The sequence below is a fragment of the Sceloporus occidentalis genome, unplaced genomic scaffold (genome assembly GCF_023333645.1).
Source record: "Sceloporus occidentalis isolate IW3139 unplaced genomic scaffold, rSceOcc1.0.p SCAF_76, whole genome shotgun sequence".
Lineage (NCBI taxonomy): Eukaryota > Metazoa > Chordata > Lepidosauria > Squamata > Phrynosomatidae > Sceloporus > Sceloporus occidentalis.
The window spans coordinates 2,259,772-2,286,107 of NW_028317056.1; the positions used below are offsets into that span (position 1 = coordinate 2,259,772).

The following is a 26,336-nucleotide window of genomic DNA, read 5'->3' on the forward strand; positions in this document are numbered from 1 at the left end:
CGATAACTAAGCAGCTCTTAACAATGGGGAGGGTAAGGGTGAGGCCGTTACCAATCAGAAAGGAGCGCAAGGAGTCTGCAATTTACCCATCTGGCGCGCGTGATGATTGGGATCGCGGGAGATATGTCTGACGTTGTATCTGGGACAAGGCTGCCCTCTACAGACGGGCCACGTCATGGCGGAGGCTGCGCAGGCCGCGGAGGCCATACTGGGGGAAGCTGGGACACGCATTGTTTGATAATATGGAGTTATTTTGTCCCTTGGCCTACTGAGCGCTCGTTTCTAACGGGGGATACCTCCGTGGTCCCTCGTCACGCGATCCAAATTACCCAATGGGAGACGGAGGTGTAAGGGGATTCTTTGGGGTAAAAGGGACCACGTCTCGGCGTCGTTTTGGGACCCTGATTGGTGAGAAGGCTCCAGATTGAAGCTTGATAGAATAAATATATTTAGATTGGCAGGAAACACCACAATCCAATAATAACATAAAGAATTCTAAATTCTTTATGTCTGGCACTCGGGGGGTTAACGGCAAACATTACGAGGGTTTGGGCTTCGTGGCTCCAGGCGCTTAAGAGTTAATAGGATTAGAATAGAAACTCTCATAAAAGCCGCGGATCTGATTCTTTCCTGTTTTTTATTTTTCTCTTTTTTTTTTCCCCGACAGATAACAAGAGCGAGTCATGCAGTCGTTTCGGGAAAGGTGTGGTTTCCACGGCAACCAGCAGAACTGCCAATCAGCTTCTCAGGACTCCTCACGCCTGGAGAATTACAGGCCTCAAAGTCAACCGGGGCCCAACTGCGAGCGTCAGAGGCAGGTGACCAAAGGCTATTATGTCCAGACATCTTACCAAGGCTACGAGGACGGCGCGGGGGAGAAGTATCCTCGGGGCGACAAGCACATGAATGTACAACAGCTCCAAGGCCGGGTGTCTTTCGCAAGCTTCCCGGAGGGGAGTGCATACAGTGGACAATATCCCGGGGAAGATGGGCTCCAGAACTGGGGACAGTCTCAGACTTTGGCAGGCACAAAGTACGAGGGAGGCCTTATCAAGAAGATACCCAGGGAAGGCAGGGGGTACCAAGATCAAACTGGTCAAATGCAGTTTCGTTCCCACAATCTGCACCATCCACAGCAAACGTCCCTCCCCTACGCCAAGTTACCCAGGCAGAAGGTCCAAAACGACGTGCCGTCTTCTCCCCTTTCTTTCAACCAATCTTCCCACTTCAACCAGAGTTTTCCCACCGCTTCCACCTACTCGTCTGTGCCGGGGGGCAGCCAGGTGTCGCACTCCTTCAAGAGCTGCACTGCCCCCTCCAACCCACCCCATGAACGTGCCATGGCGGGCACCAACCAGCGGGTGCAGGCCATGCATGCTTACCAGTCATCCAGGATGGGTTCTTACGAGCAGCCTCAACGTCACCACAACCAAGAGACTTTGCATTACCAAAATATGGCCAAATACCAACATTACAATCAACAAGGCCAGGCCTACTGCCAATCGGAAACTCCGAACAGGACTACAGAACAGTATTACCAAGCATTCAGTCCTAGTTCTAACCATTCCCCGGGCCGCTCAGTGGGAAGGTCCCCGTCATACAGTTCTACACCGTCTCCTCTAATGCCAAACCTTGAGAACTTCCAGTACAACCAGCAACAGCACAGTGCCGGTACATTTCCTATGGGTATCAACGAGCACAGTCACTACATGCCGCTTCTTAATCCGTCACCCACAGGCACCTCCAGCCCGGACTCTCAGAGTAAAAATATACAGAATGACAAAATTCCCGAGACCCTGCTTTCTGACCTCAGCCTGCAGAGCCTCACTGCCCTGACCACCCAAGTGGAGAACATCTCCAACACGGTGCAGCAGCTCCTGATGTCCAAGACCGGAATCCCTCAAAAGAAAGGACTGAAGGCTTCTCCCAGGACTCCGGAACAAATGAAAGGACAGCATTGCAGTCCCGAGAACAATACTTACTCTTCAGGTACCCCGCAGTCTGTGCAAACTGAGATTCAAGATGCAGACTACCTGAGTGGCTCAGAAGACCAGCTGGAAAGGACTTACTTGTACTGTGGTCCAAGCCGAAGCCCGGGTAGGGCAAACAACTCCAAGATGAAACCAGAATCAATTTCTACATGTTCTGTGACTTCTCCAGACAACATGTCCACCAAGTCTGACGATTCCTTCCAAAGTATCCATGCCAATCTGCCCCTAGAGACTTTTGCCAAGCTGGTGAGCAGCGAGAGAGAGTGCCCACACTTGTTGGTGAACGCGCTGTCCCATGAGGAGCTGTCCACAGAAATCATCGCTTTACAGGATGCCATCGATAACGAGAAAGCGGAGAAAGCTTGGGTCGATTCTCCTGCTTTGAATAATAGCAACAATTCCCCCAAGTCACCGTTCAGTTTGGAAAACCACACTTCCTGCGTGGAGTCCGGGGTAAAAAACACCTGGTCGGACCAAGGTGCTGTAGGACAGTTTCCAGACGCTTTGAAGAACATCCCAGACAAGGCGCAAATGACCAACCACAAGGACTTTGACGAAAAGTACTACAAGAAGGAGGAATTTCCTGTGGTTCCATCCAAAGTCACCGAGACTACTGAAAACTCTGGAAGCTTCAGCTCGGAAAACAACATTAGAACTGCCACCTCCAGTGCAAGTTGCACCAAATTTTCTAATACAATCGCAAACACCACCTGCTCCAAGACGGCTCATCCCTTCGACTGGCCTGACAAGAACGTGTCTGAGTCTTGCCTGAGGTGGAAGGACATTGAATTGACGTTACGCTCGTCAGATCTGCAGAAAGGCATGTTTCAGACCAAAGACAGCAAGATTAATTGCCAGCTTGATGTTCCTGACGTGGAGACCCCTCTCGAGAATGATTCCGGAGAAGAGTTTAACAAAGACGGAGGAGAGGACTTACCCTACGCAAATGACGCCAAAGGCGACGACGAGAAGTGGCTGGAAGACACGAGGGACTGTTACACCGAGGATGAATTTAATGATATCCCGGACTTACCGTCCCAAAAAGAGTCCGCTCTTGAACCAGAAGACTACTCCTCTTTGTGTGACTTTTCAGACAGAAAGTCTTTCATATATGAGGCCTCCACGCCAAAACCTTTAAGAGACGTGGAAGCATTTTCTTCCGTCAACACCCCGGAGTCTGTGGTAAACCCCAGCATGGAGGAGAAGGAAAATTCAGTGCCTTCATCTCAACTTTCTGACCACTCAATCATTTTGCTTGGTCCTGCTGTGGGCACGGAGTGCAAAGTGAAGAGCTGGTTTGAGTCTACGCTCTCTCATATTAAAACGGGGGGAGACGTAGAGAAAAATAAAGATGACACAGCGGGTAACTCAACTGAGCCTTCAACGCTTCAGGAGGCAGAAGGAGACTTTAAAGTGCCCGATAGAAAGAAAATGGAAGAGGAGATGGAGAGGGAGCTGCTCTGCGGTGAAAGGGGCCAATGCAGAACATCAGAATCTGCTGAGGCTTCTGGAGGCTATCAAACGCAGGCCAACGAGGCTGATGCTGCAGCACATGAGATTAAGAAAGAAGGTGGCAAAGCAATATCTCTTGATCCAGTGGCCAAAGTTCCAGTGCTAGCGGGAACACCTGCTAGAATGTGTACCCGCTCCTCAATCGCAAAGGTGGAACCCCAAACGTACGTCCCTGTGGTGGGGCTGAAGACGCCTCATCCCGAGAAACTCACTAAAAGAGGTGCTTTCGGTGTGAAGCAGAGGGCTCCGTTTAAGCCAGGGAGAAGAGGAGGGAAAAATGCCGTGAAGATAGTGACTGCCCCTATCGACCAAAACAATTTCATTCTCCAAGGCAAGCCACCCAACAGCCTCCCCGGTGCTCAGAAAGTGAAAGAAAACGGTATCAACATCATAAAGGATGAGAGGTCCATGATACTAAGGTCCCGGAGCAAGAAACAGGAGCTCTTCCAGACGAAAAGGAGGAAAGGAAAGCGGGGTATGAGCCTTGTGTTGAAAAAACGCGCGTCGTTGAAGAAAATCATTGCCAACAATTGCACCCTGTCCGACACCTTCAAGCTCGTGCCTAAAGTACGGAAGAGGATGAAACTTTCAAAGGCGACCCCCGGGATCAACGGCAAGACGGCTGAGCGCGCCGTACACCCCCTGAAGAGGAAGCCGAGCTTCATATCTCCTGTGCCGGCCAAAAAAAGAAACATTATCTTGCGCGGCAAAAATGTGAAAGAGGAAAAGACTGAAGTTGCCCCGAAATTATTCAAAAAAATTAAGCCAGCGAAGAAGGAAAAAGTCAAGCTCAGCATGGCAACAAAGAAGAAGTGCAAGGTCATCATTAATAGTTCTTCTTCAAGAGTAACTCCCGAGGTTTGTTTAAAGATGGCTTCAAGGTCACCATACGCTGGAGCCATGAAAACCAAAGTACTGCCACCCAGAAAGGGTAGGGGTCTAAAACTCGAAGCAATTGTGCAAAAAATAACTTCCCCAAATCAAAAGAAGCAAGGGGTAGCTAGTTTAGGGCCACACAATAACGGGTCACCCGGCAGCACTCCCCTAAATGCTCTTCTGCACGGAAGGGACCTGAGGGATTCCAGCATAGTTTCGGTAAACTCGGAAACCGTGATGCTCGAGCATGACATGACCCAGAACGAACTTCCGAAACCCGATCCTGAAATCCATGCTTTCAACTGCAGAGGACCAAAGAACAAGTCCTTGAAGGGAAAGCCGTTCCACAGTAAGGTGACCACGAATTCCCTGCTTGGTGAGGTGGACACACGCATGGTGACAGAACACGAGGGCAACTGTGTCAATAACCTGAGCTCGGTTCCAAAGAAAAGGATCAGAAGAGGAAGGTCCAAGACTGTATTGAGCACCACCAAAGGTGCGGCCAAGAAACCGGTGGGAGCTCCTTCTTCTGTTCTCCTTACATCTCGAGACAAGGCCTCGTCGGACGTTGGCTTTATAAGTGACAAACACAGATCCACCCAATACAAGCAGCCGGAGCTCAATGACAGCCCCATACTGGCCGATGGGTCTGAGGAACTTCTAGCCCAGACCCAGACTAGGAAAAAGAACAAGCACCCGGCTTTCAACGGCTATACTAAGAGACAGCGCAAGTGTCCTCCACGCAGCAAGTCCACAAACCAAGCCGCTGGGAGTAAGCGAAGGGCGAAGGGAAGGAATGCCCCCCTCATTAGCCCCAAAGAACCTGAAATCAAGCTTCGGTATGTGTCTTCTAAACCCACGAGGGCCGAGAGTAGAATCCGACACTTCACCCCATATGTCCAAGTCGAGAGAAGGAATGAATTCGCTACGACTTGCACCGTGATCAACACTATAGGCGAGGAAACCAGACTCATAAAGGAGAGACGCGCCACGTATTCCGTGCCTCCCAATGTATCATTTGCCAGCCAAGGATCTCTGCCGGGCTCCTCCAGGATGCAGCTGGGGCCCCTGGTGTGCAAGTCGGTAAGCTCAGGCTGCCACGTCTGCTGCCTTTGTAGGTGTCCAGCCAACTACAAAGACTTAGGAGACCTGTGCGGGCCCTACTACCCGATGGACAGCCTCCCCAACAAGAAAGTCAGGCCAAAGGAGAGGCTGAAGACGGAGGACAGCTTGTTAGAGAAATCCGCCAAGGTCCCGGACGTGGTTTGGCCAGCAGGGAGCGGAAGGACACCTTGCGTCGACGGGGGAGCCGCTGACTCGGTCAAGAGCAGCAACCTGCGCTCCAGCGCCCGCGGGCCGCTGAGGAAGCTGCCCTCCTGTTACTGCTGCAGCAAAAAGGCTGAGGTGATGGAGGCCGAGAAGCCGAGGAGGCATCAGTGCAGCAAGACGGCCGAGCCTCCTCCGCCCCTGGACCCCGCGCCAGAGACTCAGGAGCATTGGGTACACGAGGCGTGCGCGGTGTGGACCAGCGGAGTTTACCTGGTAGCCGGGAAACTATACGGCATCCACGAGGCCATACAGATGGCATCCACAGGGGTGAGTGCTTACTCCTGGGAGCGAGGGACGTCCTTTCTCCACGGGGATATCCGTTGCATGCCGGGGCTTTCGTGAAGTACGTTTGGCTTGAAAAATCCTCCAGCATCTTAAACGGGGTTGAGCGTAGCTTGGCTGAGCATTGTGGGAGTTATCTGTTGAGTACCCCCCCCCGTTGTTTAAATATGAAAAGTCAAAGCCGTTGGGTTGTTATAAGAGATAAAACTAAAGTCCATAACCTGTGTCTATCAATGAGTCAACTGACCGCCATGTCCAGGACCTTTCCATGCTCCATCAATGCTTCCCTTGATTATGGTTGATGTTAATTTGGTATTTTTGGCGGGAAGAATAATTCTAGCAGGCGGTTTATTTTCCCCAATATTTTTCTTCTGGTGACCACCATGTTGACCACAAACCCCCTGAACACGGAGTACCTGCCAAGTGTCCCTCTCCGGTCACCCAGCCAACATTCTGAGCTCCTAGGAAAGGGGGGCATCAGGGAAGGGAAGAGGGGCATTAGGGTAGAAGAGAGGGGCATCAGGGGAGAGAAGAGAGGGGCATCAAGGGAGAAAAGAGGGGCATCAGGGGAGGAAAGGGGGGCATGGGGGCCAAACTATGTAAATGAGCTGAACCTGAGACTCTTGAATTATTAAACATTTAATAGCCCATGGTGAAGATTCTATGCAGTGACTCGCCACATGTGTTACCCAAATGGCTCTAATACCGGTCGTCATGGAAACCTTGACTTGTCATTATTTAAAGATACACTTAATTCAGTCACCTGCATTCAAGCAGGGATATCAACCATAACATACTGGGAGCAAAAGTACCAACTGGGGGTCTTATATATGATCACAGCTGGGAGAATAGGAAGAAGTCATACTGTGTGACCCCCAGAATCTGCCCCGGAGACCCCGAGACTGGGGCAGAAACCCTAGAGTTCCGGGGGCCGGTGGCCAAAGTAAATAGCGAGTTAATTTACCGCGGGACGTCTGGCAGATGAAGGGCTTTAGTGCCGGTTAAATGGTTTTTAATGCAGGGGCCGTGGAGGCCGCTGACTGCTTGCTCAGCCGGCGACTTATTTCCGGAAAGCGAGGGCTGCGAGTTTTGGTGAAATCAGCAGAATCAATTCCACCGACTCCCAGCCGCTCGAGAAATTGACTTATTCCTCCCCACCTTCTCATGCTCTGTAATTCTCGTATAACACAAAGCATGCCTCGTACGCCGACCCCGGGAGAGCCGAGGACCTTCAGTCAGACCCCTTCCTGCACAAGCCTCACAAAGCGGCTCTATTTTACCAAAAACGTCCAAAACCATAGAATGAAAAACATTAAATTTGATATATTATGTTTTTTAACACGTCCACGCCTGGAACCCCTTATCCTCACGACACATATTTATACATATACTGTATATATATAAGGTACGGGGGGGGGTCAGATGTTTGACATTTTGCTATAAGAAGGATTTATAAATATTAGAGAATATTATTCATTAATACGTAGTTTATAAATATGAATAAAAAATATAAACTGTTAATATTTATCAGTCTCAATAATCACAAATTACACAAATCTCTACTAAATATTATTTACTGAGAGCAGAGATCTTGTGAGCTTCCATCTTGGTTACCGGAGTCGTTGCCATTTGCACCCAAATTCTTGCCATTTCCACCCAAATTCTTGCCGTTTTGTTTAAATGCACAGTGGTGGTTCCTGGCTGCGGGGGCCCGCTGGTGACGTCACGCGGTAACCCACCCAGGGTCCCTCGGTGGACCCCCACAGTCAGGAGCCACCGTTCCTGCGAGGATGCGCCGCGCGGTTGGCGTAGCGAGCTGACATCCCATTAACCCCCGCTTTTTCCATATATTTATTTTTATTTATAGTTTTTTGGGGGGGGGGTTTGTTACTATCACTAACCTCGCGCTCTTGCCCCGCAGCTCTGCCCCAAATGTCAGAAGCCGGGAGCCACGGTGGGGTGCAGCCACAAGGGATGCGCGCAGAGTTATCACTACACATGCGCAACGGAGTCAGGTGAGTGACCCGCGGGCCGCGCCGCCATCATTTTATATATATATATATATATATATATATATATATTAACGCAGATATATGGACCAATCAGAATAAAGGGATGAATCGAGTCCATACTCAGAATTGGCTTTTCCTTCTGATGACGCGTTGGTTCTGGCACTCAGAGTTAAGCTGGTACCGACGCGTTTCGCCCCCGTGGACCGGTTAGGGATCGGCACAGAGAGGAGGAAGGCTGCGGCACTCGAGGGGTTTTAATTTCTTGAACTACGGCCGCCATTTTTTCAGTTGCCAGAACATTCGTTGGCGTTTCCTCCACATGGAAAGGCAATGAGGGGGGGATTAATTAATGGCGGGAATAAATGACATCAGCGTTACCCAACGCACCTCCCCCGGGGTAATGCTGTAATGAGTGCCGTAGACGCACTCTACGGCCGCTAACGCAGCTATTTAGAGCTCTAAACCCCAGTGGGCAGCGCGGCTGTGAGGTGGAGCGTCACGGAAAACGCTTCGGGTTTAAACCTCTCGCCCGTCTTAAAACGCGGTTACAGAGGTGTTTTGGCTTTAACCATGTGGGTGCCAGAGGGATATGAAAAATGAATGGTTTAATGAATGGTTGCTATGGTAATTTTTTTTACAATACCCAGTAATCCCATTGGTCAGGTTTCTGTCAATCTAAACTAGAACCCAGCGAAGAAATGTAAACATAAGCGAGAGGGTTACCGAGAGAGAGACGGGGGAGAGAAGAGAGAGACGGAGGAGAGAAGAGAGAAAGACAGGAGAGAGAACAGAGACGGAGGAGAGAAGAGAGAGGGGGGATGGGAGAGACATTTAAATACATAAAGGGATTTAACAATGTACAGGAGAGAAAAGTTACAACAAGAGACCGGAATCTAACACTAGAGGGTCAGAGGCTGAGATGGAACGGAAGGGAGTTTCACTTTACTGAGAGGGTGGTAGATAAGTGGAACAGCCTCCCAGCAAAAGTGGTAGAGGGTAATACAGTGAGGGTATTAAACATGCATGGGATAGACATACGGCTCCTGAATCTCCTGAATCAACGACTGATTAAGGTTTGAGTCGTTACAGCAGGAGAAACGGGGGCCGAATGGGGCCGATCTGCTGGAAGAGTCTGGGTTCCTATACATTTATTCAGAGTATTAAAATGACGTTAATTTGCTGGAATTATCCTTTTTAAGACAATCATTTTTATGTAACGCGAGAGTAAAGAAAAAGCCGCGTCTCAAATTATTTGCAAGTCGTGCAAAAAAAATGGATTATTTCGGAAAATATATTTCAGCAAAAGGAAAAAAATAAATTCCCCTCTCGTGACTTTTCTCCGACGCTCCGAAATCCGACTCTCTGTTACAAATAATTCCGATTCCTTAAATCATTAGGGGCGAAAAAAAAGGTGCCGGGTAATTATTCAAATGAGAAACGCGAATTGATAACGAGACGCGGCAAAGGCGCTTTTTCTTTTTTTCCCCCGTTTTGAATTACAAATGAATTCTTGCCTGGAAAAAAAATGAAAAGACGGGAATATCTCCAGCTAACTCATTAAAATAAGCCTGTCCGGGTAGGGCCCCTGTGCTGTTAATTTGGGGAATATTTCCCCGGCGTCACGTGGGCATTTAAATAAGCGGCGACATCTGCGCGAATAATCGTTTAAATGGATTTGGTGTAAAAAATGTGAATTTTCTCTCTTTTAGGTTGCTTATTAAACGAAGAGAATTTCTCCTTACGATGCCCTAAACACAAGGTAAGGCTCATTGTTCTCCATTACCAGGACGGTCCTGATTTTTGGGGATTGTCCTGCCGTCCCAGGTAGTTGCCCCATTGTCCCGCATTTGTGGGCAGCCTGATCTACCCTGACTGGCCGGGGGGGGGGGTGAATGGAGTTCTGTGCTGTTGCCATTGCAGCGCCCATATTGCCCCCTTAAGCCCCCAACACCAGACACATGAAATGTTGGCGGGGGGGGGTGTGCAGTATTTATTTTTTTTGGCTCATGTTCCCCTTTGAAAGCTTGAAGCAGCCAATCAGTGGCAGGAAGGTGCTCCTATTAAAATGAATGGGAGCGCTTTCCGAGCATATGCACTGGGGGGATCTCAATAGCCCCCCATCTGCAGGATTTAAGCGAGAACTGGCGCTGACTCCCGTGCATGGAGATGTGTCCGGCTAAAAGGGGTAAATGCATACGGGGAGTGGGGGGGTTCTGCCGAGGACGCTACAAAAGTTTAAAGGGGCCACACAGCTATCCTACGCATCAAAGTGTTTATGGGGGCTGCGGCGTAACGTTATAACAATCTTACCCTCTGCGGAATAACGAAAACAGATCGTTTTTACGCTCTGCGGATTGGTCTCTGCAGTAACGCGCGTGACCACCGGGTGGCAGTATTGTTTAAAAAACTATTAAAGGGACATTAAATCCGCACAAATTCACAAAAATTTAAATTAATAATTGTTAATGCCTGATTCATCAGAAGCCCACCTATGTATTAGCTCGGTGTCCCCATCCCCCAGCCTCTAGGTTTGCAGGGACGTGTTCTGCTGTGCACATGTCCTGCTCACCTGTGCACATGTCCTGCTCACCTGTGCGCATGCACAGTATACTCACTGCCAGCAAGTGGCCTCACGAGAGTTTCAAAAGCTCTAATGAAATCCCCCCCGATGTATGTGCAGAAAGTGCCCCCTCTGATTTCAATGGGAGTGCTTTCTGGACAGTGATTGGCTGCTTTAAGCAACAGGGTACAGATGGAGAAGTTTATTGCAGCTCTGGAAGTAGCTTTTTTTTTTTTCTCTTTAGGTGAAAGAATTATTTACATACATAAATAAGCGTTTTTCATTGAGGGGGGCTACACTGCGTTAGTTACTGCAGATTGAATTTGCAGCGATTTCCGTTTCTTAATTATGAAGATTTAGTGAGCAGGAATAATTAATCACCGGTGCGCTCCAACTGTTAAACGTGTATTAGACGGATTAGCCAATTGAATCGATTTCCTTCAGAAACGGGTACATTTGCTGCGTGAATTGTATCGAAGTTCTAGATTTTGATCTGGAAAGTCCCAGTACAGAGTTCTTACCCCAGTCTCCGAGTCTCGGGGTTATTAGGCAGAATCTCAGCGTTTTTACCCTAGTTTGAGCGTTTTGGGGTGAATTTGCGGATTCTAAAGGTTTTTACCCCGGGGTTCTGGGGCGAATGGGCAGATTTTTTAGGGTCACACAGTAGGGTTCTGACTCCTCTGATTTAATGCTAAATGTACCTTTCTCTATTTTACCCCCCCCAGAGACACCTGGTGTAACCAGCCGCTCCACCCCGTCACCCTCATCACATCGAAGATCTTTCGTTCACTCCTTGGCACTTTAACCATGTCCTGCAGGGGAGAAAGAGAGAGACGCGGGGGGTCCCTGGTCTTCCAGCCACAGTTATTACCGGTTGTGCCGAGACCGCGGCGGCGCATTGGGTAGCGAGGAGGACCCTTGGTGCGGTGGACACGTTACTGTCTTGCGGAACGCGCCAGGTCAGAGGAGGAGAGACTCAGCGAGAATCCAGAAAAGCGAAACGCGTCGGTGGAGTTTCTATCACTGGAAAGGTCTGTGGATCCTCCAGGCAGACAGCACGGGACTGGAGATACCCAACACCACATATCTGGGGCATTGAATCACCCGCTCTGACCCCCTTGAACATAACAGGGGGCCGCACATTACCTGGCAGTCTAAAGCGAAAATCCTCACGGACATTTGAGTGATTCTACAGGGGGGGGGGGGGGCTGTTCTCCGACGTGTTGCTCTCTCCTGGGGTTAACGCAAGTTGTCGGAAATCGAGACGTGTTTCTGGTCATCCCCTGATTTGCTTACATGGGAGCGGTGGGGGGGCGCACTCGACAGGAGTGAAGACCCCTCGCTATTTGTAGTGTTCCAATACTCCGGACGCCGGCCTCTGAAGCGGGGGTTCCACGCAAGTCCGCAGGAGAACCGGATGGTTCCGCCACCCGTTCCCAGCCCGGCCATCTCAGCGTGGCTGCGGAGCGCAGAGATTCCTGGTCTGCGTGAAATAAAAGGACGCGCCGCGGCCGCTGTGGCCAATGTGGTGGGAGGGAGCTGTGGCCGTTGTGGTGGGAGGGAGCTGTGGCCGTTGTGGTGGGAGGGAGTCTTTGTATGTTAAAGTTATGGTCCCCCCCCATCCATCCCTCCGTACAGCCGTGCTCTTTATTCCCCTTATCCTTCTGTCTGTCTCCGGTGTTACTCTCCCTTTTTTCCTCTCATTTCCTGTCTTTTTCCTGACATGTCTAATTTGTCCCCTTTTCTTCTCTCAATTCCTTTCTTCCTCACTCGTTTCCTCTTGTTTTCCTCCCTCACCTACCTGATCTCTTTTTCTCTCTCCTTTAATCCTTCACTCCCCTTCTCTTTTTTCTCCATTTTCCTCTTCCTTTTTTTTCTCCAATCACTTCCACTGTTTTTTTTCTCCATTTTTGTCCCTCTTGTCTTTTCTTCTTTCCCATCACTCCTACTTTTTTTTTTTTTTTTTTCCTCCCTTACCTCTTCTCTCTTTCCTCCATCACCTCCTTTTGCATTCTTTACTTTCTGTCCTATTCTCTTCTTCTGTATATTTCTCCCTTTGTTTGCCTTCGTTTTCTCCCTTTCCTTATTGTCTCTTGATCTCCCCGTCTGTGTTTTTTCTGTCCTTACCCCACCTCCCAAACACCCCAGAACCGTGCAATGTATCTACTGCTACATACGGCTGTGAGAGCGCGACTCCATCTGTTTGGACCACTAAGCCCACCATCCTGGCCACAAGGCCCACTGTATATATCCGAGTGTGGAGGTCCACGTGCAGATAACGCCTCATTGTACGGTGTGTGTGTGTGTGTATATATATGTGTGTATAGAAATACATATATATATATATATAATATGAGACGACTGTAAATGTTTAACATATTAGATGCCTGGTGGGTCCTGCGATGGAGGTTGGACGCTCCCCTGGCAGCTAAAGTGTTAAATCAAGTGTTCTTTTAGTATATTGCTTCACACTGAAGATTGTGTGTACCGAGCTTTCTAAAAGATGTTTATTTTCTTTAAGAGTAAAAAGAGGCCGTTGGAATGTGAATAAAAAAAAGTGCAGTATATACCTTTTTTGGTTTTGTCCTTATTTTGGGCCGCATTCCTTTGCTGTAAAATTTAACCCATCGACTGCCAGAACGGCAAAGCTGCCCCCCCCCCCCCCAAAGGATATATAACATCATAGTGTTTTGGGGAGCGTTGTAGGAATTTGATCCATACACTGTGCACGCCTAGCAAATGCATAGGTAGAAAAAAAATGTTTTGTTTTTTTTTGTTTTTTTTTTGTTGCCCTGGCGACATCCATCGCCCCTCATTTTAACAAGATTCGAGATTCTGGCAGAAGGTAACCACAGAAATCAGGCCGCAGAGCCGAAAAAAACCTACTTTATTCTGTTTTTTCTTATAAAAAGAAAATTATAAATATTTCTTCATAAATCTTCTGTACAAAAATGCACCAGAACTAAGAAAAATAGTACATTTATAGAATTATTACAAACTGGACAGTCCGACTTCATTTACTGCCCCCGAGAGTTGGCCCTTCACGGATAAGGGGCTACATGGAACGCCAATACGCCACAACCCTCCGTATCCGTTAGCAGGGGCCACACTGAGAATACTATTTTGGGGGGGGGGGGGGGGACGACCCAACAATCAGATGTCCACAAGCGTCCGACTCACGGATAAGAGAAAAAAAGTGCAGAATGCTTATTAAACCCAAAACGTTAGAGAAAGCGATAAACAGCGGACCCCTCCCACACCAGAGAATGAATACATTGTAGCGAGGGGGGCTACGGTGAATTTATGTTTATAATGTTAGAATATGGCGAACGTGTAAATCTAAATGATATGTACAAATATTTCGGCCCCATAGCTGCTCCGTGGCCCTTTTGGTGATTTCTGTGCTGGTCTACATCATTCTGTTGCAAATTTTGATTGCAGCGCCATCTAGGGGAGCAGTCCACCGGTTGCCATGGCGACAGCTGTTTAGTACTTTGTCCCAGAATTCTGATTAGGGACCGATATGTATGTAAGTATTTTCTAACCTAAATGCATATTTTAACCCCCTAACACACACAAAGGGGGGGGGGCAGATAGCGTCACTGCGGCCGCTACGCCAGTTCGTAGGTAATCAACAAAGCAACGTCCAACAGAGGACTGCTGTGCTCTCCCTCTGTGACCGGTGCCGTGGAGTAAAATGTGCCTTCAAACACCATTGGGGTACTCGGTTGCTTTCTTTGCTGGTGTCGGGTGGGATTGGGTGGTCTGTGGAAGTCGATTGTTCTCGTTTGTTGCCACCTGGGTAAGCTTTGACCTCCAGGTGAGTTAGCTGGAGGTCACGGCGGTCCCGCTGCTCAGCGTCAGGATAAATTGTTGGCAGTCGTGCAGCGTGCGTTTGTCCCCCAGCTTCTCCAAGGTGCGGGCGGCTTCGGCCAACATGCCCACCCTCTGCCCCGGCGCGGACAGGAAAGATGGAGGCAGGTAGCGGCAGGCCAGCAGCGTAGCCTCGGCGTGCTCGCGGGGACTGGGGCTCATCTCCCGGGGGTCTGCTGGGAACAGAGAGAGGCCGCCACGTCACTAATGCCCTGCTTTACCATAATGCTGATTTTACCCATCATTCCCCAAGGAGGTCTTATCTCATTGAGCATAAGAAGGCTTGCTTCGGATGCACTACAATTCCCAGAATCCTCTTGCAGGAGGATAGTGGGGTTTGTAGTTCTGTGGCCCGAGACCACATTCCCATAGGAAGGATAAGTGGAATTTAGGACTGGCCAAACTAAACAGGTACATTTGGAAGCTATGAGGTTCAGCACCGAGTGTACGGACGCTCTCAAAGCAGCATTACATGTAGACATGCGAGATCTCGCTACCCGATGAGAGATCCTCAGAGAGGCCATGGTTTTGTTTTTTTTTTTTATTCCTTTATTACGGCTCCTGCTGTCGAAAAAGGGATCACACAAAGGATCTTAACCGAGCAATTGAGGGCAAAAAGAAACACAGACGCATCATCGAGGCTGAGCAGTAATATTATTTAATAGAATAAAAAATAAAGAATTCTTCTATTTACAAAATAGAGCCACCTCGCCCCCCCGCCCCCCCCCAGCCACTTAACGCCTTCAATGCTGGATGAGGGAAAAATGCCAAGTCTAGAATGATTAGAGACACAGAACCCGGGACTGGGTCTTAAACCCCCGTATAGTACCAAGACTTCTGAGGGTCTTACAGTAGGTTCGTGAAGCAATATATTTATACCGGAAGACCCTCAAACCCAGCACCATCCTGGCCAAGACGGATACATTGTTTGGTGAGAACATCACGTATTTTAACCGAGATCCATATAAAAAAAAAGGGGGGGGGAAATCTCCAATAAAAGCCGTTTAAATATTTCCTACATAATTGTAAAAAACAATTCCCCCGGGGGGGGGGGCTGAACCCCACTTTTAGCATTGAGTCGGAGGGGGGGGGGGGCTGGGATAATAAATCACCGAGCGGAGAGGCAGAACATTAAGAAATTGCTGCTAAAAGTCAGGGGGCTGCCCCCTTTGTCCGCATTGCCCCCTGACACAGTCCTGCGTTGTACAATACAGAGTCCTCTCCGTGGATAGGGGGCCAGCTGGCTCTGAAAGACTTGGGGGGTGGGAAGAGGGCCAAAGGGACAGACCCCTCTCTGCCAGGCGTTCCCTTTTAAAGGGGGTCTTAGTTCGAAGGTTACTGACAGGGCAGGGTTGGGAGGGCGACGCTGCAGCTGACCAACCGTACCATATCTGCGAATAGAAGAGAAGCGGCTTCAGTATTCCCCATCTTAACTAGCCCTTTAACCTCTTCCCTGCCATAAGCTACTTTAAAAAAAAAAAGATTTTTTTTTTTTTTTAAACTACCGAATTATTTTAAAATCCCAGAGTGTCGCGCAGCACCGTCCCGTGCGTTAAAGGAACCTTATGGGAGCGAACTGGTTACTAGACCGGCGTTTCTCACCTTCTTTACTAGAAGGGGCCACTCTCCTGCGCAGGCTCCTATCCAGCAGCTGATGTGTCCTTGTGGGGCTGGCACCGGCCATCAGCCGAGCTGTGGCTTCATGCAGGAAAACCTGGGGAACGAAACAAGAACAATCACCCGCTAAACAATAATATTCTCAGATGGCGGCCACCTACGCGTTCCCTTAGCCTTCTGCGGTATTACCCTCCACTTACCCTACGCATGGCGGGGCGGAATAACTGCGCCAGTCTGCGCAGGCTGCTCAGGTCCAGCTGGAAGCCCCGTAGCTCGTGCGGTGGCGCCGGGTGCGTAGGGTTCGGCTGCTGACCCGGCGAAGCCTGCTGTTGCTGCCAGATGTTTGTTCTGGTCACCAGCAAGATGTCACATATGAGAAGCTGCACGGCCTGCAAGGGGACGATTACGAGGTGCGGAGTTGGAGAGAGAAATGATTTCGGGGACAGGAGATGGCGATATTAGTAGCCGGCAGACATCATACATTCATGAACCGCTGTACAAGTTTCCTCCCCATCGTGACGGACGCTCTAATCAAGGAGCCTCCACCCCAGGTTGTCTCTCGTGAAGGAGCCACCAGTCTTTGGTCATCACACGACGGGCAGGTTGGAGGCAACGACTCGGGACAGGAGATGTGGCGCCGCCTCTGTGTTGCACTGCAGACACATTGCACATAAAAGATATCGCATGCAATGCAACTACAATGCACCACAGCTGCTGCGACCAAAAAGGTCCAGGACGCGTCGATCGGGAAAAGCACTCATCGCTCCAGCAGTCCGATCAGCAGACTTCTCGATCCGGCGGAACCTACTGAAACCGAGAACGGCCGCCGGCATCCAGACATTCTGTGTCTCAACCCAACTCACCTTGTCTACGGTGGGATTACTGGAAGGACTCGAGTTGAGGCTGTCCCGGAGGAGGCCGCTGGCCTTCTCACACTGGCCCAGGCTGACTTGGCTACTATCCTGCTTTCCCAAAAGAGTGCGCACGGCTTTGAATGCATAGAGGGCCGCTTTTGGCAATGGATTCCTAAAGGAGAATAGAAGAAGGGAGGGTTTTATGAATTCTGGGTCGGGGTGAAATATCTCAAACCAGTTATTATTGGGGCAGACAGTTTTATGTTATTTGCCTTTAAGGCCGATGTAAAACTAACTGAACATCAACCATATGGAAGAAAGACCTCTTCAAGTCTGCCCACCATCATCAAGAGATCACCATCATGAAGGGGCTTCCCTGCCCCTATTAATATCTTCATTGTGGGATTTTGGGCAAGTACGATAAAAGATTAGGAAGAATCCAATGCCTTTAACAAAAACTCTTGTTTAAAATCAAGACATGGCATCATTTGGCACTCACTCTGCTGTATGAAGAGCCTTCGGCATATATTCCACTACTGGGTAGAGTCTTTGAGCAGCTTCATCATCTCCCTGTAGCCAGTTAATGGCCACTGTGATGATGGACGCCCACCACTTGGCCACCGGGTCCGTTCCTACGCAGAAAAGTCGCAAGTGAAAATCTCCACGTAGGTGGGCACGGCGTTTGAAGAACTGACGTATATCGGATAATTACGGGCTCACCTGTGACGGCTGCCATGCTGGAGCTGATGGAGAAATTGTGATTGGGAACGCCTGCGGCATCCGAGCATCCGTTCAACAGTTGGAGATATTCTAGAGCGTCAGAGAACTCCCTACAGGGACGGGAGGAAAAGCTGGATAAGCGTGTAGCAAGTGGATAAGGATGAGACCGTACGGGGAAAAGACTGGAAGATGGACAGGAGGCACGAACAACAGAGAGGGCATGGAACCAAGAGGGTGGACCAAGGAACATGGAAGACATGAGAGCGTCAGAACCGGAGAGGAGGATGCGGAACAAAGGATCATAAAGAATTGGGTGGGAAGAAGATAACTTTGCAATCATGAAAGAAACAATGTATTTTTATGGTTTCTTTACAAAGGTTTATCCACACGTGAGGAACACGAACACCTACCCCTCTCCCTCCACCAGGGGTTTGCTCTGCTCTGGCTGTGCCACGCAGTAGAGGGCTTTCTCCAGAAGGTGTTCCCGAAACGCCTGCGTCACCTGAGCCAATGGATCCACCGTGCTGCCCGCCGTGCTGTAGATGGTGTCGCGGGGGGAGCTTCTCACGCTCCAGTCCCCATCCACAAAAAAGCGATGCCCCAGAGGGTGGCAGAGCCATTGCATGGCAGGAGGGACGGTGACGCTCTGTGCCAGGCACACCTGGCGGGCGCTGCATAAGAAGAAGCGCTGCAGAGGAGAGAAATGCGTTCAGACACCGGGACAACGTCGCAACGGACCGCTAACCAGGTGTTAGGGATTTCACTCACCGCCAAGAAGTGGAATCGGCGGTGGAGGCTGGCCTTTACTCTCAGGGCAGCCCCGACGTAGATCTCTGCCAAGGTCGCCACCGAGATGGTATTTCCGGCGCAGTCTGCCAGGTTGACGGCGCTCAGAGCCATGTTTATAGCAGACAGGTGACCTCCGACATGCTTTCCTAGAATAATACACAGTATGTATAAACACAAGATGTGAGGAGACAAGAGACCTTCAGCTCTCCACCTCCAATGATCCAGCCACTTCCTAACCCCCCCACCCCAAGGAAAAATATTTGCAGACCACCCAAATATACCGGTCATGTGCAGCTGGTGCAGGCGGTGGTAAACGAGCGCTGCTTCTCTACAGCTTTTCCGGACGTCATCCTTTAACTGGAGGTCCCTGCGGAACCCCCCAGCCCGTTGTGCCATCCACCGGCCAACCCACAGTCTCTGGAGCACGTATCGGATGAAGCTCCACATCAGGCTGCAGCACAGGTCAAAGTTGGAAGTGGGGAGAGGTCTCCCTAAAGCTTTCAAGGCTGTCCAGAGGTGCAAGGATGCCTGAGCGAAATCCCCCTGGAACGAGAGGACCATCAACAGTTAGACCAGTTGGGTTTTTTTACCAAAAGAGTTTATCCATGAGTAGCTGCTGCTAAGGTAGACGTGGCCACAGAGCCTCACAGGTGGCTTAATCGTGGCCACTAGTTTTACCATCACGGAGGCCAAAGCTCTGTGCAGTACAGTTTCAGAATGGGTCGCGGTTTCTCTTACCCGGGAAAGGTCCACATCTGCTTGTTTCCGGTGACGCCAGAAGAGGACAGAAGACTCAGAATGAAGACGCGTTACCGGCTCGCCATAAACAAAAAGCCGGATGAAGACACAGAGAACGATGATGAGATTAATGGGCCAGAGGAACGTTGAGGGAGCCAGCCAGCTGGACCACGAGGACGGTTCTGTAGGTAAGGGAACAGGAAGGAGCGTTACACAACGATTCCACGGCCACCGATTCACCCGTCTGCCATAATCCATGGACGCCCAGCCATTATCAATACTGTCATGGCGTACGTCTAATGTGATGGAAAATACTGCAAACGGCAGACCGCGTGTGTAAAAATAATCTAATCCTATAAACCTCATAGCTACGCCTGTAACAAACAGCGAGAACGCACACACGTACCAGAGGACTCTGCTGCCAACATGCTCCTGCCACTGCCATGGAAGCCGGAAGTTTCCGGGGCACCGTGGTTGCCGGAGCCACCCATCAGGAACGACAGAGGGTTGAAGGAGAGACAAAGAAAGACGAACACACAGAGAGCCATGCGGGAGCGATCCAGCATGCCGGAGCTGGGGGGAGAGGGAACCTCCTGCTTCACCTGGACCTGTAACAACCGGGACAAGAAGGGGGTGAATAGGAAACACCGCAAGTGTGTGAGCGTATAGGTCAAGGTGTAGCGGAATCTCCACGGACAGTCGAAGCTAGTTCTGTGTATAAGAGTGGCTTGGCTTAGTGCGCTCACCTTGGCTTCCTCGCAGAACGGGCTGTCGGGCTCCGAGTCGCTGTTACACTGAGACAGAGGGCTGCCTGTGTGTGACGGGGACCCTACATCGGAGGGTGGTGGGGTTGGCACGCCGCTTGTGTCAACGTTCATCCCTTCCAAGACAATGCCACCTCCAGCCACTAGGTCCTTCAGCGAGCCTGGAGCAAGAGAAGCAGAGTTATCTTCCGCTCAACCACAGTTTGAAACGGATTGGGAGCTTGAACGTCAAAGTGAGGAAACGAATACGATAGGCGAGGTCTTACTGTTCTTCTGGGCGGCCATTTTCAGCTGCATGTTCTCCTGCTTCAGTTTCACGTTGTTCTGTTGTAGGAACCTGATATAATCGATGGCCTTCTTCAAGATGGCAGATTTGTTCAACTGGAGGATAAAGAAGGTGAGAAGATAAAGGGAGCCGATCTCTACAGACACCAGGGACACAGAGAGCATCGCCTAGCACCATGGACATCGAAATCCTCGGCACCCAATGAGCTGCAGTCTAAATGTTATCGTCGCACTCACCTTCGCCTCGGTGCCCACCACCAGGTCTTTGAGTTCTAGGATCTTGTCGTTGATGGACGAGCGGTAGCGCTTCTCGATGGCGTTGTGGGCAGTGCGTTTCTCCCCCTTGCTGTTCAGCATGGCCGTCTTGCCGCTGGCTGTGATGCGGTTGATGGGTAGTTTGTCAGGATCGACCATCATGGGCATGGTGGTGAGAAACGTGCCCCCACTCACAAGAGCCTACAGACCAACGAGATTAAACCACCGGTGATGATCAAGCCACGTTCTAGATCAGACGTTCTCGTGTTCCAACAGATTCTCAAATGAACGCGCTGTCCCCATTCTCTCCTCTTACCGCGGTCTGCACGGTTGTGTTTGTCGTGAGCGAGGTCATCCCGGATGTTTTCATGCCGGACACCACCGCGCCATCTGCCTTGACGGCCGTGAGTAGCAATGAGTCTGCTTTGATGAAGTGAGGCTGCAGGATCACCTGGAGAAGGGAGGAGCCAATACTTTGTAAGAAAAGCCATAAACTAGCGAAACGCGTTGGGAGATGCGAATCTCACTCACCGGAACCTGCTGGATTTGGGGGCTCACAGTCGTACCGGTAGTCGTCAGGAACTGCTGGGGGGAGATGCTCTGCGTATGGATGGTGAGCGGCTGCTGGATCTGCGGAGACGAGTGCGTCTGTAACGGCTGCACCGCGATGCTCTGCGGCGTCTGTGTATGGGAAGCCACGGTCTGCACGGGCTGACTTGCCACGTTCTGAAGTGACTGGGTTGTGATAACCTGAAGCGGCTGCCCGCTGATGTTCTGCAATGGTTGGGTTACAATGCTCTGCAGCTGTTGGCCGCCGACGTTCTGCATGGAAGCAATGTTCTGCGCAGCTGCAAAGAAATCCATACGGCCCACAAAATTAAACAATGTGGAAACCAGGGGGAAAATGTATGTAAACCCCCCCCCCAAAGACCCACTGACCCCCATGCCTGACCACATGACCCTGCCCAGGTCTTCAGACCCAGCTGACCCCCATGCCTGGCCGGGTTCTAGATGGGGCCGATCTGCCGGCAGGCTCTGTGTTTCCTCTCCTGTCCCCTATGGGCACCCGTGTTTACCTGTGTATGCCCCCTGCTCCGGGTACGCTCCCATCAGGGGCTGCGCGTTGAAGTGAGGCTGTGTCTGAGTGCCTAGCGTCTGCCCAAACACCATTCCTTGCATCTGCGGAGTAGCCGGTTGCTGCGGGACCTGCGGAGTCGTGCAGATCTGCATGGGTTCCTCCTTCACGCAGTTTGGAGCTGCGGATTTTAACTGCTGCCCGATGCTATCCTGAGGAGAACCTGGGGTTTGCTGCCCATGGAAGGAGGACCCAGAATGCTGGAACATCTTTATGGGGGTCCCATTGGGCGGCGCGGCCAGTAGCCCCTCCAGAGTAGTGGCTGAAGAGCTGACGGTCTGATTGGGGGTGCTGACATTTCCAAAGTGTGGATCAAACAGCCCAGCAAAATCATTCTCCTGGCTGTGAATCAGCTGGAGCATATCTGATGGAAGACAAGAGAGAAGGTCAACCACTACCAATCCAGCCTCTGGAGGCCATCGGCAACGAAAGATGGAGGACGCTTACTGGTGGGCAAATAAATCACACATTAAGGCATACTAAATGTTATATTTGCCAGTTCCACCTCACACCTCTTTGTACTGCATAGTTACAAAAGGGATGGTTTATAAACGGAACAGTCTCCCAGCAGAAGTGGTAGAGGGTAATACAGTGAGGGTATTAAACATGCATGGGATAGACATACGGCTCCTGAATCTAAGACGAGACCGACGACTGATTAAGGTTTGAGTCTTTACAGCAGGAGAAACGGGCGACTAGACGGGGGCCGAATGGGGCCGATCTGGCGGCAGGTTTTGTGTTTCTATATTAACCCTTTAACAATGGGATAACCAAAGTGCTGGCCATAGCTCTGGCGCTCAAACCGTTAACAAGCCACCCGCTGTTACAGATCATAATCCCATTATATTTTCTTGAAATTAGCCTGCTGAGTCTTTAAATTGCTTTTCAGGTGATTAATCTGTTGCTCTGTGATGCGGTAAATCGCTTTGAGCTTTTTAATTGTTCTGCGTCTCATAACGGTGCCATTAACCGCTGACGTGCCAGCAGGAGGCACACGTCAGACTCTCAAAGGGTTAATGTGGTTTGCGTAGGACCCCCCCCAGTGCTACATTGTATCAGGACACTTCTATTTAAGCTTCATGTTACTGGGATTTAGTCTGGCAGCAGAAAGGGTTAAAATCCCAATTGCCCTAACAAATATGCATGCCATGGCGCGAAACGTATCGAGAGCCGGGGGTACATCCTGCATCCCCTGTGGTCCCAAGGTTCCCAAAGCCCACCACTGGCAGGGGTTTCCCCCTCTCTGCACCGTTCCCACACACCCCTGTCAGTCACACTAACCCCGCCTAGCTCTGCCTCCAGCTCCGCCTCTGGAAGGAGCTGTATTTAAAGAGCCTGAATCAGAGCTTTGAGATGAGGTGACTGCTCTCAGCCAATCGGCGGCGGAGAAACTCGCCTTCCTATGTGCGGCCGCCCAGCCCGGGCCTGAGGAAGGACCTGATCGCCTTTCAAGGTTACTGTAGTTTATTGGAGCTTCACCCCCCCGCGGGGTTACTAGAGGTTATTCTCAGACTACCCCCCCCCCCAGCAAATCACACCATTCTGTTTTACTGCTGCCATCACACATTGTGCACAGGGGGCTTTTGGGGCATTTACTGGAAACTACAAGCAGCTATTGTAAAGAAAAGAAAAGCAAACGCCCGGGGGGGGCTTGTCTGCAAAATAAATATTCAGCGCCTTGCATGCCAGCTGCTATGGAGTACAACTCCTATCACACTCGGCAAGCATGATGTTAAAACGTACATTTAGGGAACAGCCGGGTTATTTATATATAGCCTCTCTTTACCAAAATCTGACACTTTTTTGTCTTTTTGCCAGTGCCTGTCCTTTTAAAAGCTTTTTTTAGTACAATAAATGAAAAATTAGCTTTTCCCAACACAAACTGCCCCCCCCTTACTGTAAAATACTGACACCTCTATGTACTTTATCCACCAAACCCTTCAAGAAAACCTTTTTAAGATTAAGGAAACCAAACATTGCCGGTTCCGGAAGCATCTATTATCCAGGGACCTCCTCCAAAGGGGAGAGCATTCCATTATCGTCATTATGTATTGATTTATATAGCGCCGTCATATTCCGGAGCGCTGTACAATGGGTAAACAGGACATAAGTACAAAGAAGAGCATCACATAAGGATTTGGATTTAGAGGTGGAGGCGCTCAAAAGAGCTTACAATCTAGATCTCTGATTGCCACAGTGAACCCATTAAACCCAACTGCCGACTGGCCCGGATTTCTAGAGATACCCCCTTGTAGGGTTTCACTGTTTAGGTATTGGGCAATCGGTTTGAAACCTGTTTATTATTCTAGAAGCATTAAACCGGATTATTTTATGCCACAATCGCTTCCGAATGGAACGCAGAGAGGGGACTGCTTAGTGGCTGAGGGTCCCCGGAATCGCATTGATTTGGGATGAATGATGTGGGGCTTTAGTCGGGACGGCTACAGCTTGTTTACGAAAGTTCGCTGTTTACCCCACGTGGGGATCGGCTTCTCTGGATGATTCTCTTTTGGACAAAGAGCTTTGGAAAGTGTTCGGTGATGTTGTATACCTGCTAGACAAACAGGCGGGATATTGCCAACGGCGCGCTTTATCAGATAGCTGAGTCCACACTCAGACCAGAGGCTTTGCACTGATATATATATATAAAATCTATTAGAGGGTTAATATTGCAAGAGTCTCAGGGGCCACTCATTGAGTCAATGAGCCTTAATACCACTCTATACAACGCTCAGAACTCATTAATCGTCTGACTGTTTGGGGGGGGGGCATTTTTATTTGTTGCACCGGTGTAATATTACATTACATTTTTTAATATAGCACCAGCAGATTCCGTAGCGCTGTACAGCGCCAAGCCTCTTCCTGTGCAGGCATCGACTGAATGGATGTAGATGACATCTGTCATTCTATAGCCTAACACTGCCAATATCAGGCATGCCTCCCAACTGTCCCGATTTTGCCACTTTATCCCGCTTTTCAGGACAGAGGTAGAGCTTAGCAGGACAGCGGGATTCTGGGAATGTATTCTGCGCAGAGTTGCGCGCATGCACAGTAGCGCAGCCAGTTTGAGTGACACTCTTCCTCCCAAGCTCCGCGCCCCCCCCCCCATGTCCCCATTCACCGGGGTGGAAGTTGGGAGGTATGATGTAGTGTTATGGTAACACCGGACACAGCGAAACCAGACTGGACTAACCCTAGCGGAAGCGTCCCCAAAAAAATTCACCAAAGGAGCTGATGTGTCTTTTCTAGGACTCCATTCCACAAAGGCCATTCTGCATTGGCTGTGCCCTAATAACGTACGACGCCATTGGGTGTTTATGTAATGGCGGTAAAACCGGAGAAGAAATGAAGAAGTCTTTCCCTTTACCCCTTAAATGTTTGCACTTTTGTGGTGTGTGTTGCCCCTCTCCCATCTACCCCTACTAACCTACCCCTTGTCATTTTTCTTTGGGGGTCATCTTACATAACTGGTGGCCCCCTGGTCCGGTATAAGATGAGCCTGAAAACCAACTAGGGGAATTTAACCCATTCGGTGGCAGTGATTCTTCCCATGTCTTCTTTGAAACGGTTACATTTGAGGGAATAAAATATCTTTAAACAGTTAAGTTTTAATATATTAATAATAATAAATATATATATTCAAATATTTAAAAAATTATCTCCCCTGCTTGCCGTGTAAATCAACATGGCAAAATAACAGCCCTGCAGATACTGATGAGCAACTCAAATGACCCTCAGCCAGGTTTAACTACACTCCTGCAAATGATGATGACAATTTTTTTTCCTGAGCTATTCAGGGCTTGACGGTCTCAGCAAAAATACAAAGTGAAAAAATATTTACTGTCAGTTTTTTATTTCTTCATATAAAACAAGAACGCAGCGGTGGGTTGATTCCTAAATACATCGATCTCCTAGATTCTGGAGGAATTCGCCAGCCCAAGGTATAAATATATGTTTGGATTTCAAACACGATTGTTGTCGGTCTGGTTAATTTTTATACAAATATTTATTTTCAGGCCAAGGTAAATAGGATTGTGTCCATGCGCAGGAACACGAGCTGCAGACACACACACAGGACCAGGCGAGCAAGTAAGGCAATGACCGCCAGTAACCCAGTGTGATGTCACAGAAGGGGGCGGGGCCCTGGGCCTCCCTGGTAGCCAGCAAGGGTTCTTATAATTTCAGAAGCACATGGGCACTGGGGGGTGGGGGGTTAGGGCACAGGCAGCTCAGTGCCCCCCTTCTCAAAGACTCACAAGGAAATTTATGAAGACGCTTCGCTGGATTCTGGTCCACTTTTTAGGGGAGGATGAGAGTTTGAGGAGTCTTTGGAAATCCTTAAGATCTTCTGACCAGAAGATACATTAAGTTAAAGATTCCAAAGCACGGATACATTGTTGCCGACATTACTGCAGCCATAACCGGACTATCACTGTCAGAACACACGTATGTGGTATTCTGGTCTGTGGTCAAGCACTGGTTCCTACTGACACCCCCCAAAGTCAACATAATACCCCAAATCTACTGGCAATATACAGGATCAGAAGTGGTATTTAGGGTGGCACAGGGGTAGGGGGCACATTGACAAAATGACGTTACAGATTACTAACATGCATGATGACAGACGGCACAGGGGTGGGTACTCACCATCGATGTCATTTAGCAGGGCTGTGTCGATGTCACTGGACCCCAGAGAGGGGTCCAGCTGGTCCAGTGAGGTCTCCTCAAACGCCAGTCTGTTCAT

The 26,336-nt window shown here is 49.7% G+C and overlaps 2 protein-coding genes across 2 annotated transcripts; one reads left to right on the top strand and one right to left on the bottom strand.

Moving 5' to 3' along the window:
• The first annotated feature begins 683 nt into the window (after positions 1–683).
• LOC149285754 (retinoic acid-induced protein 1-like) lies at positions 684–9,830 on the top strand. Its single transcript, XM_089494835.1, has 3 exons — positions 684–5,975; positions 7,912–8,005; positions 9,712–9,830. The coding sequence occupies exons 1-3, from the start codon at positions 684–686 to the stop codon at positions 9,828–9,830; spliced, it is 5,505 nt and encodes a 1,834-aa protein (XP_089350961.1).
• Positions 9,831–14,387: 4,557 nt separating this feature from the next.
• On the bottom strand, positions 14,388–26,336 carry LOC149285755 (sterol regulatory element-binding protein 1-like). The gene is made up of 18 exons (XM_089494837.1): positions 26,240–26,336; positions 21,534–21,956; positions 20,989–21,305; positions 20,774–20,908; positions 20,440–20,658; positions 20,184–20,298; positions 19,900–20,078; positions 19,560–19,755; positions 19,154–19,335; positions 18,697–18,958; positions 18,395–18,561; positions 18,037–18,314; positions 17,627–17,736; positions 17,406–17,538; positions 16,916–17,078; positions 16,253–16,441; positions 16,020–16,149; positions 14,388–14,608 (listed from the first exon to the last, which is right to left on the bottom strand). Exons 1-18 carry the CDS (start codon positions 26,334–26,336, stop codon positions 14,388–14,390), a joined length of 3,516 nt encoding a protein of 1,171 aa, XP_089350963.1.